This window comes from Microchirus variegatus, assembly GCF_963457635.1.
Source record: "Microchirus variegatus genome assembly, chromosome: 3".
Classification (NCBI taxonomy): domain Eukaryota; kingdom Metazoa; phylum Chordata; class Actinopteri; order Pleuronectiformes; family Soleidae; genus Microchirus; species Microchirus variegatus.
In genome coordinates, this window is record NC_139804.1 from 32,401,719 (window position 1) to 32,418,436 (window position 16,718).

The 16,718-nt window shown below is 43.7% G+C and overlaps 3 protein-coding genes across 3 annotated transcripts in view; 1 reads left to right on the forward strand and 2 right to left on the reverse strand.

The window, feature by feature from the left end:
• LOC310924306 (low affinity immunoglobulin gamma Fc region receptor III-A-like) overlaps window positions 1-1,357 on the forward strand; it is a 3,339-nt gene extending 1,982 nt beyond the window's left edge. Inside the window, exons 4-6 of the mRNA XM_083886002.1 lie at window positions 1-162; window positions 281-559; window positions 949-1,357. The exon at window positions 1-162 is cut by the window's left edge and continues 111 nt beyond it. Of these exons, the coding sequence (XP_083742128.1) occupies window positions 1-162; window positions 281-546 (428 nt within the window). The 3' untranslated portion in view covers window positions 547-559; window positions 949-1,357. The remainder of the gene's footprint in view (window positions 163-280; window positions 560-948) is intronic.
• Window positions 1,358-2,075: 718 nt separating this feature from the next.
• Window positions 2,076-4,017, reverse strand: otol1b (otolin 1b; the record flags this gene model as incomplete). Its single annotated transcript, XM_083886974.1, has 4 exons — window positions 2,076-2,974; window positions 3,066-3,137; window positions 3,465-3,554; window positions 3,636-4,017. 4 exons carry the CDS (start codon window positions 4,015-4,017, stop codon window positions 2,076-2,078), a joined length of 1,443 nt encoding a protein of 480 aa, XP_083743100.1.
• A 12,458-nt stretch (window positions 4,018-16,475) lies between these two features.
• On the reverse strand, window positions 16,476-16,718 carry sptssb (serine palmitoyltransferase, small subunit B; the record flags this gene model as incomplete). Its single annotated transcript, XM_083886632.1, has 1 exon — window positions 16,476-16,718. The coding sequence occupies one exon, from the start codon at window positions 16,716-16,718 to the stop codon at window positions 16,476-16,478; it is 243 nt and encodes an 80-aa protein (XP_083742758.1).

The window sequence follows — 16,718 nt, forward strand, 5'->3', positions numbered from 1 at the left end:
AGGGCGGCGTGGAATTTATGAAACAGAGAGGCAGCGACCCACATTTTTACCTGGACAACTTGACCCTCGAGGACCAGGGGAAGTACTCTTGCCGCGTGTCCTGGGACAGAAACAGACGAACGCACTCCGCCGTTTCAGTTGATGCTCCAGTGCAGGTCTTAGGTGTGTTTTGTCATGGAATGTTGTCCTGGTTGCGTTCAAACATCCACTACTAACCCTCACAGTGAAGATCTGTTGCACCACGTGATCTCAAATGTCATTAAACTCTCTTCTTTCTCAGAGCGTCTCTCGAAGCCAATTTTGGAGATTGTGACAGACAGAGACCCGATGGCAAAAACGATGATACTCGTCTGCCACGTTCAGTACAACGTCCCCGCGCCCGCTCCTCCCGTAAGCTACTACTTCTACAAGGACAACTCAAAAATGGGAACAGCGCTGTCCGAGGACCATGTCGTGGTCAGACGGAGACCGGGTCAGTACAGCTGTAAGGCCAGGGTGCCTCAGCTAGGCCTCATCATGTGGAGCCAACCAAAAGCGATGCAGTGATGCGTCCTTAAAGGTGAATGCAACCTTTTCTTGAATGAAATGCCTAACCTTTTCTACAGGTTCTCCAAGTTCTCCGGATAAGGCAAATTGAACACTGTAAATTGACCATAGGTGCGAGTGTGAGAGTGAATGGTTGTTTGGACCCCGCCTATCACTGCATCACTAACACTATTGAAGATGGATGCATGACATGAATGAAATCATGAGCTAACCCTGGTAACAGGCCAAGGGTGAATTCCAATTCCTTGCTTAACCCTCAATCTTAGGGTCAATCTTAGAGGGCCAGTTAAGATTAAGGGTTGAGTTTGAGGGTTAAGATAGGAATTGGAATTGGCCCCAACCCTTCAAAGATCCTCAACTTCTTTTTTCTCCCCCCCCCCCCCCATGAAAATCTCTCTGCAGCTGAATCCACCACCATCCAGGCTCCACAGCAGCAGCTCCTGCACCTTCATTCTGAGCATCATCCAAATCTTCAGGTTCCTCCACTCAAGTTTTCACCGCCAACTCCAAGCTAACCGCCTGCGGAATCTAAACCCGATTAATGACGTGTGAATGCAACAAATCTGTCTGATAATAACTAGAAATTAAACATTCCATAAATGGTTTGTGTTACTGGAGTTTTATTTTATTTATTTTATACAACCCAACTGTACAACAATACTGCGCATACATGTGAGAAGTACTCCGTTCTCCCCAGATTTACAATTAAAGTGATAATAAAGCAAACAGTGATGTCATTATATACTGAACACAAACATGATATAATCTGTGTGTATGTATCTTCAGTTAGCGATATACTGTATATGCCCTAGAGGAGATTTTACAAATAAACATATTAAAATGTGAATAACAAGATTCAATGTCATATTTTATTACACATATTGTAATATCTTTTGATTATTTTGTATATACTGTATATATATATTTATATTAGAATATATGTTTTGAATGAATTTAGATAAATAGCAGTATTTTATTTTTTTTTACAGCCCAGTGTGGCCCACCTGCAATACGTCCGAAAGCCACAAGTGGGCAGCAGCAACAACAAATGTTGGTAAGAAGTGACCTCAAGGTCAGAGAGGAGGCAGAGGTCAGGGCACAGGTCAGGATAGAGGTCATAATTCCATAGAAGTACAAATTTCTATTCAAGATTAATGGCGTCATGAACAAACCCCCTTGGTTTTCCAATTTATTTCTGTATATTTGTATATTTGTCACTAATGCATAATTCGCAGAAGAAACAAACATGACAGCAATCCCTATCATGCTGCTTCTCGATATCTTCTAAAGTGTTTTGCTCTACTTAAATTATTATTTTTAACATTTACCTGGATGGAGGTGTAAGGTTCTCCGGTTTCCTCCCACAGTCCAAAAACATCTCTAAATTGGCCCTAGGTGTGAGAGTGAATGGTTGTATGTCTCTATGTGGCCCTGTGATGGCCTGGTGACCAACCTTTTTAAAGCTGCATCAGCAGTGTCTGCTCACGGTGGATCAGTGGGATAGATGAAGAGACCGTCACTGCTGAGAGTCAGGGCGTGTCTGGGTACAGCAGAAACCCGGAGAAGATGCTGTCGTCCTCGCTGCTGGCGTACACCCCGTTCCAGTCTCTGAGCGTCTCCATCCACACCTCGTCGCCCAGTGCCAGCTGCAGCACCACCAGAGTGGACGCCTGGTCAATGTCCTGACCGTACAGAGAGTCCCGGGTCCTCACCCGCCGCTTCCCGTTCACCACCAGCGTGGCTCGCAGCGGCTGGTTGCGCACAGTGATGTGGAAGGAGAAGACGTAAACCCCAGGGACGACGCAGGTGAAGCTGTTGGACGTGACGTTGAAGTGGTCGTCTTCATTGTAGAAGACTTTGTCAAAGCGGATTGGGAAGCCAGAGGCAGGGAAGGACTTTTTTGGAGAGATGCCCACACTGAAGGCAGAGCGTTTCTGAGGAACTCCCGATCCTTTAGCGCCTTTCATTCCACGAATGCCTCGCTCACCTCTCATCCCAGGATAGCCTCTGTCCCCCTTTGGCCCGTGTGGCCCTCGTATGCCTTGTAGTCCCTGCGGACCTCGCACTCCTGCTTCTCCCGTAGGTCCAGGAGGTCCCTGATCCCCTCGGACACCTACCGGACCTGAGGAACCGTGCTTACCGTTCATCCCTGGAATGCCCATGTGTCCTGGGATGCCAGAGGTGCCAGGATCTCCTCGCTCACCTTTCTGACCTTTCTCCCCGTATGCGCTACACTCGCCCCTGTCCCCCTTGTCTCCTTTAGGACCGAGCTCAACAGCCACTCCTGGAGGTCCAGCTGGCCCCTCTCTTCCTGGTTCTCCCTTCACACCCGGGCTTCCATTCTGGCCTGGTTCTCCTTTCTCGCCCCAATTGCCTTTGACGCCTTGTGGCCCTGTTTCGCCTTTCTCACCTTTGGAGCCGAAATCACCTGCAAAATTTAAGAAAAACAAAAAACAGTGTAAGTTATAATTCAGTCTCGATATCTAATTGCATTGATTCAGCATAAAAAAAGATTCAACCTTTTTGTCCCGGTCTCCCTGGAACACCCGGTGACCCGGCTGTCCCGCTGGCTCCTCTGTCACCTCGATCGCCTAAAAAATAGCAATGCTCATAGTCAAGAAACAATATGTAACACCATCAATATTTTTCAATTTTAATCTATAGGTGAACTAAAAGAATATGAACATATACATTATGTTTGAAGTGTTGTCACAAAAGGTTTTATTAAAATGTCATCCTGTCTGTGTATCTGTGTAAGTTTGCAAAAGAAAAAGCAAAAACAACAGCCTCATATCCCTTTTTTTTCCAAGAAAATGGCTCCAAGATAAGTTGCTATGATCGGTGCCTTTCTGTAATGGCTGTATTTTACATTCTTGGTACATATTATGACTAATAAATACCCTGTAGTTCTCCTGTACCTTTGTTTCCTTTGAACCCCACAGGACCACTCACACCTGGTGGTCCTGGTGAACCTGCTGCCCCTGCGAGGCCTCTCTCGCCTGGTGGTCCTGAATAAGGGAAAAAATAAGTGACGTTCAACAATTTAACAGTATTTTGTGCGTTGTTTTTTGGGGGGTATAGACACAAACCTGGCAGGCCCCTGTCTCCCTTCAGCCCCCGGGGGCCTCTCTCAGGAGGACAGCACTCACAGAAGTTGAAGTAGCACTCGTTGTAGTCCAGCGTGTAGTTCTCAAGACCAACACCGGGGGGCTCAGTGCTCACAGAGTGGTACTGAGGGAAGGACCTCTCTGTGAGTGGCAGTGGGTGGGGCTCCACAGGGTTCGCAGTGGCCTTGAGTGTCTTGGGCGAGCTGGTGGTCACTGGACTGTGCTGCTGTGTCACCTGAGAGGCCGGCTTCTTGGTGAACTGGTACTTTGGCTTCGGTGTCGTCTTCGCTTCGGCACCGGACGCCACGGTGAGCGCGACCACCACGGCGGCCACAAGAGGCCACTGACACCAGATTGTCCTCATGGTTGACTGAGAGGTTACACAACACACCTTTGATAGAAGACTGGATTGGAAATATACGCTATATACATACAGTATACAATTTCATATATGGATGCACACATGCTCATATACTTTGAAGTTGCACAGTTCTATAAATCTGTGTTTTAATGACTCCCTCAAATTGGCATTTTTCTTCAAAAACAAAGCATGAACTCCTCAAAAATCTAGAAAACAAAGCATAATTTTATCTTAGCTGGATTATGGTGACATTATTTACATGCATTCATCAATTTCCACACTGTAGAATTTGTGAAATTTGGAGATAAAGGTCACTTGGCTCGTTTTTATGAACAAAAAGAAAAGGAAAACGGTCAAATGTATTGCTACTTTATATCACTGATAAGAAGATGGGGAAAAAACACGTTTTAAGGCCTGATTATGTGACCTATAAACACACACCTCCAGGATGTCCATATAAGGAGTTGTGTATTATCATGGGTGCACCTGCAGCATATGATATGTGCTGCGACACACACACACACATTCTTGTACTTGCTGCATACTGAGGACCAGCATTTCCACTTTATAAATCAACGCAATTACAAATATCTACTTCATGAATGACATCTACTGGGTGCAATACCATAAAATGTCTGCAGGTGGCACCCCAAAGCAAAAGGTGTGAATCGACCAGGGCTGGAAAACGGGTTTTTGTACCAAATTGAGGATCTCTGTTAAAAAACAGAGTATAGCATGTTTACAACCTAAGGAAGTGATTTCAATGAAAACAAAGTGAGTCCCGACAAAAATGTCCTCACTTCGTAAAAATGACCTCACTTTGTTGGTTAAAAATCCTCACTGGTCCTCAGTATGCTGCGAGTACAAGAACCTCACACACACACACACACACACACACACACACACACACTGTGTCCACACACTGCAGACAAATTTATTTACAAAACACTGAGTGGAAAATTGACTGTCTGGTCTAATTACTCACAGATTAACTTCACACTGCACCTGCTCACAAACAGACCTGACACTTGTAAACTACCAGATTATCACTGACATAGGAAAACTTGCTTCTAAATATGATGCACTTTAAAAAGGGAACAGCTGGAAAAAAAACTTATTTGACATAGTGAATAGTTGTGCACGGTGACATTGAAAAACAGAGCTTGCCCTCAGTGTTTACCTTCCCTGTTTGTACTGATTTAATTTCTCTATCTTCTTTACAATAAAACACAAAATAAGGATTAGATCATATCACAAAGAACTGACGATGATTTCATTTACGTTGCACAGTTGTCTGTGTTTCTCTGTCTCTGTTTCCACTTTTCTGAACCACCCTCGTGTGTCGGAGCTCTGTTTTCCCGCGGTGACACAGTGGATCTGCAGACTGCACTTGACCTAAAGCTGATTTCACACATCAGTTTCTTGTCTGTACTCATTTATTTACCGGTGAATTCAGCAGCTGTTCAGAATAAAACCTGATTTTCTCCTTCTATATCAGTAAAAATTGTGATGTGTGTATATTTCAGGTGTTTCCCTTACTCCTTACATCTATATATTTGGTCCCGTTATCACACGAAATGAGCCCCGTAATGAGTAAGACTTGACTCACCCAGTTATGTGTAAGTCGTGTGGTCACTCATCCTTTCCGGCGGTGTCTTGGAAGCAGCAGCAGCAGCTCCAGGTTCTCTCTGATATCTCTGCCAGGCTTGGGTGAAAGAACATCCCCACCAATGAGGCTGTTTTCTGGAGGCAAAGGGGGGAGGTCTGAAATCCAACTACAGGCAGGCTGGAGCTGACCCAAGGTGAACCGCTGTGCTGTGGCCCATTCTCTGAGGCCTCTTGTGTAGAAAGGTGCTTTTGTGACACGGGATACAGCGGCCGCCAGGAGCACTCCATCGCTGCGAGCTGGGCGAGGAGCAAAGGCTGTGGGGCAACGGGTCACCCGATACGTGCGGCTTTTCTCCAACATCCAACCTGCTACCTGGGCTCCTGCAGTGGGACAAAGCCAAGCAAAGAGGGGTCTGTGACAGAGGCCAGTGCACTACAATGGCCTTTTTTTTTTTTTAAGTGAAGGATTGTGCAGCTTTCTGCAAGAAGCTGCAGTCAGGAAAGTACAAACCATTTTTATGATGTATTTTCCAAGCAGATTCATGCAGGGTTGGCTTTCAGGACCATGAGTTGATTAAAATTGACTTTAAAACCAGGCTACTGGTATTTGGTGAAGATCCAGGAGAAAGCTTGAGTCTGAAGAGCGCTGATAATCTCCTCTCTCAACACTTGCTAAAACCTGAGCTGTTTGTTAGGAACCAGCTAATCTGCCTCAGATCAGCGCAGTTGTAATGCTCGCCTGCTCGCTGTGATCAACTTTCTGCACACACACCCCAGATACCTCTGGCAGCTACGTTTGCAAACTATGATTCAAACTGTGCGGCCGCACAATGATTCATTCTTGGTGGCCGTAACAAGATAGCGTTGGGTTTTTATCAAAAAAATCATGTTTGTCTGGTGGAAAGCCTCCACTTGCCGTTTGGAAGTGGATGTTTGAGGAGCGGCGGACATGCCTCACCTGTCAAAGACCTCACGTCCTCAGGCAGATCTATGACCAGCTATGATGAGTGAGCAGGAAGACGGGAAATTAATTTGGGAAACAGAGAGGGCTGACGGTGCTGGAGCTACTAAGAAGGAGAAGATTGTGTTTGTCTAAACCAGGGTTTCTCTGGTCCTGGGGAGCACACTGTCCTGCATGTTTTAGGTGTTTCCCCTGCTCAAACGCACCTGATTCAAACGGTCATCTCGTCAGTAAGCTCTGCTGAAGCCTGATAACGACCCATGTGTTTGAATCAGGTGAGTTTGAGCAGGGAAACTAAACTCATGCAGGACAGTGGCTCCCCAGGACCAGGAGTGAGAAACCCTGGTCTAAACTATTTCTATCTGCCCACGTACACGTCTTCATCTTTATCTCCTTGCCTCCGTTTACATTTTTCTTCCTTTCCCTCCTTCCCAGCAGCTCAGGTGATGTATCCCTGACTTGCCCCTCCGTGACAGACAAAGTGCAAGAAATGCGGCCTGAGACTGAGAGAAAGTGGGGTTCCCTTGGGTTTCTTCGTGCCCGACCTCGACCTCGGAGTCTCTCCACTCCATTCAGGACCACACACAACAACAGCGGTCAGCTTACAGTGCCCAGCTGGTCACAGAGGAGCCGGGCGCCTCTCACCTGTCCATTCATTCAAAAACTGGCAGCGGCCTCGCCCTCGGGCCTCCAGCCACACACTCTACATACTCAACGGATAAGGACGAGTTAACTTACCCAGCAGGTGCAGCCGAGCAGAGAGAGAGCACCGTGTATTACCTTTCGTTAACCCCATTCATGTTCAGGAGATCTCGGAGCTGCAGTGAATGTATACTCAACAAAAATATAAACGCACAAACTTGAAATGGCGAACAAAAATAGAATGTCGTGACATTTGCTCAGATTTTTGATGTTTATGGAATGATTTGTTTTGCTCATACCCAGTAGTCCAGTGTCACTTGGCCAATCTCAGATTGAGTATTTCAACTCACAAGAGTCATGGAGCATGGCAGAGTGGTGGTCAATATGCGTGACCAGTACACAGACACTCCTTATGGTCTGGTCAATAAAAGGGCACACCAAAATGTGGACTTTTGTCACTTGTCAATATGCCACAGATGTCACAAATCATGAGGGAGCGTGCCGTTGGCATGCTGAGTGCTGGGTTGAGCGTTACACAGCTGTGGCAACACAACTGAATGTGCATCATTCCACGATCATTCCAGGCCGCGATCGACTAACGGTGGACACACACGTTATTGAAGTATGTGAACTTGGATCATTGACCCCCATTGTGTTCTTCCTGCCATTGCTCCAGGACTTTTGTTTAGAAATTAATCCTAATGCTCGCTGCCACTTTATTGATAAAGTCGTACTGTCATTTTTGGATAGTTACTCTGTTTTGTCACATAACAATAACTACAAGTTTTTCTTTGTGCGTTTATATTTTGTTGAGTGTATAGACCTTAAATGTCCAAAATAGGATCTGCGGGCCAGAGATGGTCAACAAAAGGGTTTCAATAGGCCCACCAGAACTGGAAAATAAGACAGCAGCGACAAAAGCATGACAAAATTCAAGTTGGTATATTACTCCAAGTCTTTTCACAATCAGTGACACCTGTGAGAGGTGTGTAGTGTGTCCCCAGCTTAGTTTTTTATTTTATTTTCTCTGTAAATTTCGGTGAAAATCCCAGTAGATCAGCAGTTTCTGTAACATTCAGCCAACCTTGCTACGATGATTAAAGTCACTTAAATCACATTTGTTTCCCCCTCATTGTAAAGATTATTTTGAACTTAAGCAGCTGGTTTTGACCATATACATAAACACATGTGATTGGCTGATTAGATATTTGCATTAACAAGCAGTAAAACAGGTGTACCTATGAGTGTATTTATGACAGAGATCATGTCGAAACTATTCAAAGGTGCATTATGTAATAAATCTAAAGCAACTGGCCATAAAATCCTCCTAATATGTCACAGAGTCTCAGGAATAATGTTCATATAACAAACAACAACAGTACAGCCAAAATATTTGCATTAAAAAAAATATTTTGCAGGCTGCAAATCATGTTTATGTTTTGAAATCCTGTTTTGGCATGTGGCGCCACCTACCGCCGTCTACCAATCTTTGCAGTAGAGTCTCAGCTGCAGAGCAACCACGGGTTGCCAGTTACGTCAGAAAACGAAACCTAAAAGACCTCGGTATTTTGAATCTGAGTGTAGTAACCGTTTCCGTCCACATTCTTACATATGGCGCCTTTAAACATAAACCAATGCTCCAGCAGAGGACCTTGAGTTGTACGTCCAAAGATATTTAGATTTATTATCCATGTTCCTCACGCATCCTTCGATACTAACTCCACACTACCTCTTAAATTTACCAGATCCAGTGCCCACTACAGCGGCCGCCCCTTACTCTATGTAGTCGTAAATTAACAACAAGCACTTCAAATATAGTGCAAAAATAAAATACAGTCCAATCTTGCCTTTGCCTTTACGCCACTCGACTCGAGTCCTAAAGTGACCGTGTTTGCACAGTTCCCTCCCCCTGAGTGTAGGTGTTTGGGTTTTTTTTTTACACACTTGTTTTGTGCACTTAACAGAAACTCTAACCCGGTGAAGATCAGACAAGTGGAGAAGAAACGACAAAAGTCTCCTTTGTGAGTTTCACACAAACAACTCATGTTGGTAACCCTGACTAACATTCCTCTAAAGCAGTGTGTGTGTGAGTGTGTGTGTGTGTGTGTGTGTGTGTGCGTGCATACGTCCCTGTTTTTAAATGAACACACTGCCCTCTGGTGTTAAACAGGATCATCTCCTCTGCTTGATCCTGGAGTCTTGTGATGTTATCGCTCGTGCAAAAGAAGAAGTCTTTTGTTATTACATGTGTAAGAGTGAAAGAGTGCTTCCCTATTTGTCCACTTGGTGGCAGTCTTGTGTTTCAAGGCTCACAATTTAGATATTTGATCTGACAAAAACTGTGTGATGTATTAAAAATGAAGACACAAAAAAATGCAGAAGATATTGTGTTTAATGATGGCGCTCTTATAATGCACTTACATCACTCTTCCTTATGTGAAGCAACGACTGCAGAAGGTTTTTTTTTTTTAAAGAGAAGTGAAAGTCCATTTATCTTTTCAGGGTTTGGCTCTGACTGTGGTTTCATGCCTGGTTGGGCTCAGGTTTTTTATCAAGCTCGGCCACTCCCAGGATCATATTGACTGATTTGAACCACACACACACGTACACACACAGCAGGACTGCGAGGGAGTGTCATTTGGTGAATTCCTCTCTTTTTTTACTAATAATTGCACAGTCACCCGAACAGCACACGCTCCCTGTGACACAGAGCCATCAGCCCAGAAAGAAATCTGATGTGATTTATAGTCGATGGCACAATAATGTGATCCTGTACCTGATCCGTGTTGGGATCTTGATTCTATTCCCAAATCATATCTAAACTGTGGACCACTGTGTTTAATCTAATCTACTTTTTTGTTCAGCGGCACCAACGTCTTTACAGCGTTTGTTTTTCTCTTTATGATTAAATGTCAATTGTCATTGTTTTTACTCAGTAAATTACATTTTCTTTAATTTCTTATCATTGTAAGGAAAAAACACTGTGAAGTGTTTGACCAAGCCCTCGCCTGAAACATTATACAACAACAGACACACACACACCCACACACACAGCCAGCAATGCAAACACTGTTCCCTTAAAACAAGCCAATAAATGAGCCTATTAGGTAGGCAGATAGATAGGTAGGCCATAGGTTGTAGGTAGGTAGGTAGGTAGGTAGGTAGGTCAGTTGGTTTGTCTTAGGTAGATAAGAAGGTTGGTCGTAGGTAGGTAGGTCTGTCAGTTGGTTTGTCTTAGGTAGGTAAGAAGGTTGGTCGAAGGTAGGTCGGTCTGTCAGTTGGTTTGTCTTAGGTAGGTAAGACGGTTGGCCGTAGGTAGGTAGATCGGTCAGTTGCTTTGTCTTAGGTAGGTAGGTAGCTGGGTCAGTCGGTCAGTCGTAGGTGGTTGGTTGTGAGTAGATAGATAGGTAGATCGGTCAGTCAGTTGGTCTTAGGTAGGTAAGTTGGTCAGTCGGTCGGTCGTAGGTAGGTTGGTTGTGAGTAGATAGATGGGTAGATCGGTCAGTCGGTTGGTCTTAGGTAGGTAGGTAGGTTGGTCAGTCGGTCGGTAGGTAGGTAGGTTGGTTGTGAGTAGATAGATGGGTAGATCGGTCAGTCGGTTGGTCTTAGGTAGGTAGGTAGGTAGGTAGGTTGGTCAGTCGGTCGGTAGGTAGGTTGGTTGTGAGTAGATAGATAGGTAGATCGGTCAGTCAGTCTTAGGTAGGTAGGTTGGTCAGTCGGTCGGTCGTAGGTAGGTCAGTCAGACGTAAGTAGATGAGTAGTTAGGTCAGTCTGTCGGTCGGTCGAAGGTAGGGAGGGAGGATAGCTAAAAGTTAAATGATACAGAATGTGAAATAATTACTTCAATAATTAGCCAAATGTTAACCACTGGATAAAAGATGTCAGAGAAGACAGAGTCTCATCGACAAAGCTCATGCTCATCTGTGTGTCTGTGTCTAAATATGTCTCTTGTTGTCGGTCATAAATTAAAGCTAAACAAAACGTTAGAACCATGGCAATATTCACTGTCACACACCTGCGCTGAGGAAAAGCTGAACAATAGCTCCTACTCTTTTGTTGTTGAACTAACACTGTGCGTGTGTGTGTGTGCGTGCGTGCGTGTGTGTGTGTGTACTTGTATCTGTGATCTCTTTAGGATGTTTTCGGCCTGAGGAACTGTTTAAGGCTCATTATTAAGGCTGAATTGTGGTTTGGTTAAGGTTAGGCTTTAACTGTTGACGCTTTGTTTAGGCTGTACAAATGTATGCATGGTTCTTAAAGCTGCACAAACCAGCAGCGTTGGTTTGTATTAGTGTGTTTTTCTCCAGGTCATGTGACCCTTGTCTGTGGACTCAACAGTTGCTAGGACTTCCCTCAAGTTCTCTTTAAGACGCAGGACACATGTAAACACAACAGAAACAATAACCTAAAACACCAACCACCCCCACCCCCCCAGATCGTTCAGTGCCAGCCATGGCAGAACTGGCAACAAGTAGCCCGAGGGACATTTTGAGTTATTTATAGATCCTGAAATTGTGATTTCTAAGCGTTCCGACACTGTACACATGTAAACCAGATAATATTCGAAGAAGATGTGGTCATTTGAATGTAGGCACTCCTCAAACTGCTTTGGGGAGAATTTTAACCTCAAAATTTACACCTTCTGGGAGCCAAAAGACATAATCATCATATTTGCATAGCACAACCCCCTCCTGGTCTAGCTGTCAGTGAAACCACACCTCTCATATGAGCTACTTCTCTGGAGCACAGATACTATTTTGTAGCTAGCAGCTACACTGCTACACAGAAGAATACATACAAAACTGGACATAATAATCTCTTAATATTTGAAATTAAATAACTTGAAAAATGGGGGGGGGCTGGGCTTATTCTGTTATCATTTCTTGTCCTTACACTCGTGTAGTCATATTTCCATCATCTGTTTTTGTTGTTTCATAAAAATGAAAAACAAAATATACTATATACTTAAGAGTTATAAGGGTCAAAGATAGATACATATTTCTAATATCAAATCAAATGAAATACATTAAGTGGCTCTGAGGTGTCGTGTGGATGGATCAGTCTGTTACTGAATGAGCTGATGATGTGCTAGCTCTCAGCTAGTGGCTAAATCATTAGCACGAATCAGACATAACTAATGTGTCCTGTTCCTCAAGGTGTCCACTCATTCTCAAGTTCTGCTCCTTTTCGGCCGCTAAATAATCCAAATAATCCGTTTGTAGTTCATAAAGTCTGAAGAAAGCTCGTTAGCTCTAGCTTAAATGCTAACCCTAACGAGCCCACTCACATAGCAGTTAGAAGTTAGATCTGTGTCAGCATCCGTCTTCGTTAAGAAGTACAGCCGCGATTTAGTTCTTCTGCGTTTTTCCTTGGTCCATCTTCATTCAACTGCTTCGGCTGCATATTGAGTAGCCATGTGTTTGCTTCTTTACCATGGAGCATGATACCATGATTGGGTAAAAAAACAACAAAAGCACTGGAATGTGATATCGCCACACCCTGACTAGGAATCGATTCACAGCGATCAAACAACCCTAATTCAAAAACAAAGTTTATGTTTTTAAGACCCACAATACTGTGATTTGAAGCATGTAGTGGCTTATTGAAACTTCAACTTGCACAATTTTGAAAACCCCCCAAAAATCAATCATTTTGAAAAAAAAAAAAAAAAAGGAATTCTTTGTTTACACAGTTTCCACGGTTCCCTCTGAGTGTGTGAGTGAGTGTGAGTCTGCAGAAAACTCTTTTTACCCCTTGCCATTAGGGAGATAACCTTTGACCTCTTCCTTCATGTGATACAAATTAACATGTGAAGTGTAAACAGAAAGCACTTCTTCAAATAGTCTGAGGTCAGCCTTTCAAAAAAGAGGAAAAGGAAAGATCAACAAAATAAAAAAAACATGAAAATCCAGGCCAGTCCCTTTGGCTATAACCTACAAACCAAAACAGTTTTCCGCTTCCTCGTCCACCACTGATATTGGAGTCACCTGATGTGACAACACCCGAAGAAACATGACTTTAATTTGCTCATCATTCCTCACGCTGGATTAAAACTGTGTCTGTTGCAACAAAGCGGACACACATTAGCTGGTACCTGCAGCAGGGAAAGCAGAGCCGTTGGGCATTCATTCCTACACTCTGAGTCTGAGCAAAACTGGTTTGGTGACTCTGCCTCTTATTGTGTGAATTTACTTTATGTGGTATAGTCTGCCGCGTCACGTCTGACCTGCCCCTTTTTGTTTAGTTTGTTCTTTTCATTTTTAGAGCAACCTCTCAACATACCGTGCACACAAAAAAAAAAAACAGAAAAAAACACGAGTGAGAGAGAGGAGATTTGTCCAAGTGTCTTTATTTTCTTAATATTGCAGTGACGCATCGCTTTCATGTGTAAATAAAGCATTTATTCAGTGAACGGTAGGAAACAAAAGTCTGATTCTTACTATTATTGGAGGAAAAGTCTGGACTACTTTAAATATGAAATGACATCAATTGGAAAACAATATAAAAGCACGTTTCAGGCTCGGGGAGTGGAAATGAAAAAATTATTTGAAATTTATGGCCACATGAGAATAGACGAATATAAACAATCAAAAAAAAACTGTTTGGTAATTGACATTGTAACCAGCCAAGCATTTACCAGTGTATACAAATATATACAGATATATATATATAACTCCATATGAATAAATAAAGATGGTTCAGACTATAATCAGCAAGCCCTCGACCCCAAAGCACAAATAATCAAAGACTAAAAGCAGTGCTCATCACAAACTACGCCACCTTCTCTTTCCTGCTCATCCATCATCTATAGATCAACTACAGGTGAGGAAGACTCTTTCTTGGTTCTCGGGGGGTTTTTTTTGTTTTCATGCAGGCCAATTTGACTGCACGTCTTTGTCGGTTTTTGCATTTGGCATCAAACAGTCGAGCTTCGAGTTCAGCAGCCGCACGGTGGAGTAAAAAACAGCTGCATCATTAACAAAGCCAAGCCCGAAACACAAAGGTGTGTCGCACCAATATTTGCTCATGCTCAGTGCCGAGCACAGCTTCCTGACATACCAGCAGTTAAAAAACAAGCAGATAAAGACGGGGCTCGGCACACACACACACACACACACACACACACACACACACACACGCTATTTTGTCATATTACTCACTTTAACTAGGAAATCACTAAACGTGCACACACACGCCACGCCTGTGTAATAGAAACTTGACGTTTTTGTCATTTTATGTGAATCGTTAAGTGCATGTCAGAAATGTCGGGCTGAGTTCTATACCTTTCATTACAAAAAATCATTTCACAATGAGAGATAACACGGCGTCACAGATGTCGCAAGTAAACAGACACACAACTGGAGAATGACTGAGTCTGAAGAAGGCTGTGTGTAAAATCACTCCCCTCAATCTGTTCTTGAAAATGTTAAACGTTAATAGTTCATTTTCTTTCTTTTTTTTTCTTGTTTCTTGATTTATGAGTGTCTCTTTGGAACCAGCTCCCAGTGACAGTTCGGGAGGTGGATTCCCTCTCTGTGTTTAAAGTTTGACTTCCTTTTTGATAAAGCTTATAGTTAAAGCTGTGGCTCACTCAGGGCAACGCAAAGTTGTGACAGGCTATATGAACTGCGTATTATGTTTTATTTTGAAAGGGGGCCGGAAGTGTTTTACTCTGATTCTGTGTCGGATTGAGCTTATTGGCACGACTCAGCTGCGCCAACGGTAAAAATAGAACTGCTACCTAACGATAGCGCCGAGGCGAGCCGCTTCTGGGACGCTGCCGAGTGCGGTGGAAATGCTCACATTGATTAGAATGGAAGTGATCAGCAGCGGTGACCGCGCCGCGTAACGCGCTCGGTGGAAATCCGCCTTCAGGGAATGAATATGACTTAATTATATTCCCTTAACCTTGTTCTTTCTCTCCCTGGTTTGTGTCTTTCCTTCCTGTCCTCTCTCTCTCTATCTGTGCCCTCATCTTGCAGGCTGCAGGATCCAGATCCAATTTCGATTTCTATTGTCATATCATAACATCGCCATTATTATTATGCTAATGTGATATCAGTTTAATTCTCCATCAAAAATCTCTGCTGCTGCTTGTATAAATGACATTGTAGTTCTATAAACACGTCATCGCCGACTCAGAACTGTCCTATATAATTTAATAAATCTGTAAATCTGGTCTCTCTCTTCTGTCTCTAACTCACCTCCCTCTTGTCCTTTCTCTCCCCACTATCTGTCCCCCATTCTTCCCCATTCTTCACCCCAACCTGTCTAGGCAGATGGCAGATATACATGCTATGGACACAGCGTTGCTCTTTGGGAGGAGACAACTGTGCAAACGGTGCTTTCACATTTCACATTATGGGTTTCACGGTCAGTTATGGCAAATGGGAGACGACGTGGTAGACAGAGTGATTTTGGACACAGCCAAAGTTGTGGAATAACCCAGATTATGTCATTCATACAGCTCTAATTAAGACACTAAAGCCCGGACGACCCTGGAACCTTCTCAGACAAGACTGAGGTCATCTTGTTTGGACCAAGTGGTGTCCCCCTCAATGTCCCAAAGGCTCTGGATTATCTTGCTCAGATTTAAAAAAAAAAAAAAACTGTAACTAATCTAGGTGTAAAAATTAGCCGAGATTTTAAAATGGATCAAAATCCATTTCTTTTTTTTTAATGTATTCATGCGATGTACAGCACTTTGGCTCAACTCGGTTGTTTTGTGCTATAGAAATAAATTTGAGTTAGACTGACACAGCTCTAATTAGTTGGGAAATAAAGAATCCAATTCCTTATTACCAACAACTAAAATCAATATATCTCAGCCTCCACAACATTGAAAATCTGTCCCTAGCAAGTGAGTAAGTCAGCGTCTGTTGCTCACGATGGAAAGACGAGAGCCTTTGTCGTGTTCTGCAGTGAGACGAGCATGCAAATCTGCTAGTTCCTGTAAGACCCTTTCATGCAAAAACCCGAAACGTATGTAAGAAAAGAAAAAAGAAAAAAGGACAAACAACATTTCACAAGACATTTCACAGCGAGGATGTGAAAGTGATGGACTGTCACGTGTCTAATACCATGGGGTAAGGCCAGGGGGGAGAGGGATGTAAAGAAGATAGCAAGGCTCTGCTTTAAGATCTTCATGTTTTCAGTCTTGATAAAGCTCAGGTGATCCACTGCTGTTGTTTCGGATGAGAAATAATCCCGTGCTAATCCACCCCGTGGCAGGCTGCTGCTGCTACCGCCTCTAGTTCATGAGCGCCATGGTGCTCTCCGGCTGACCGCGAAAGATCCCGGAAAAGAATTCCAGCGCCAGGCGCACGTGGATGGGCACGAAGACGTACGAGGTGTAGATCACCATGGCGATGGCGGTGAAGAGGATGGAGTTGAAAATGGACTTTTCCCAGGGCTCCAGGACATAGATGCCTGTGATGAGCAGGTACTGGAAGTAGAGCCAGGCCAGGTACTCCCACAAGTTCTTGAAGTTCAT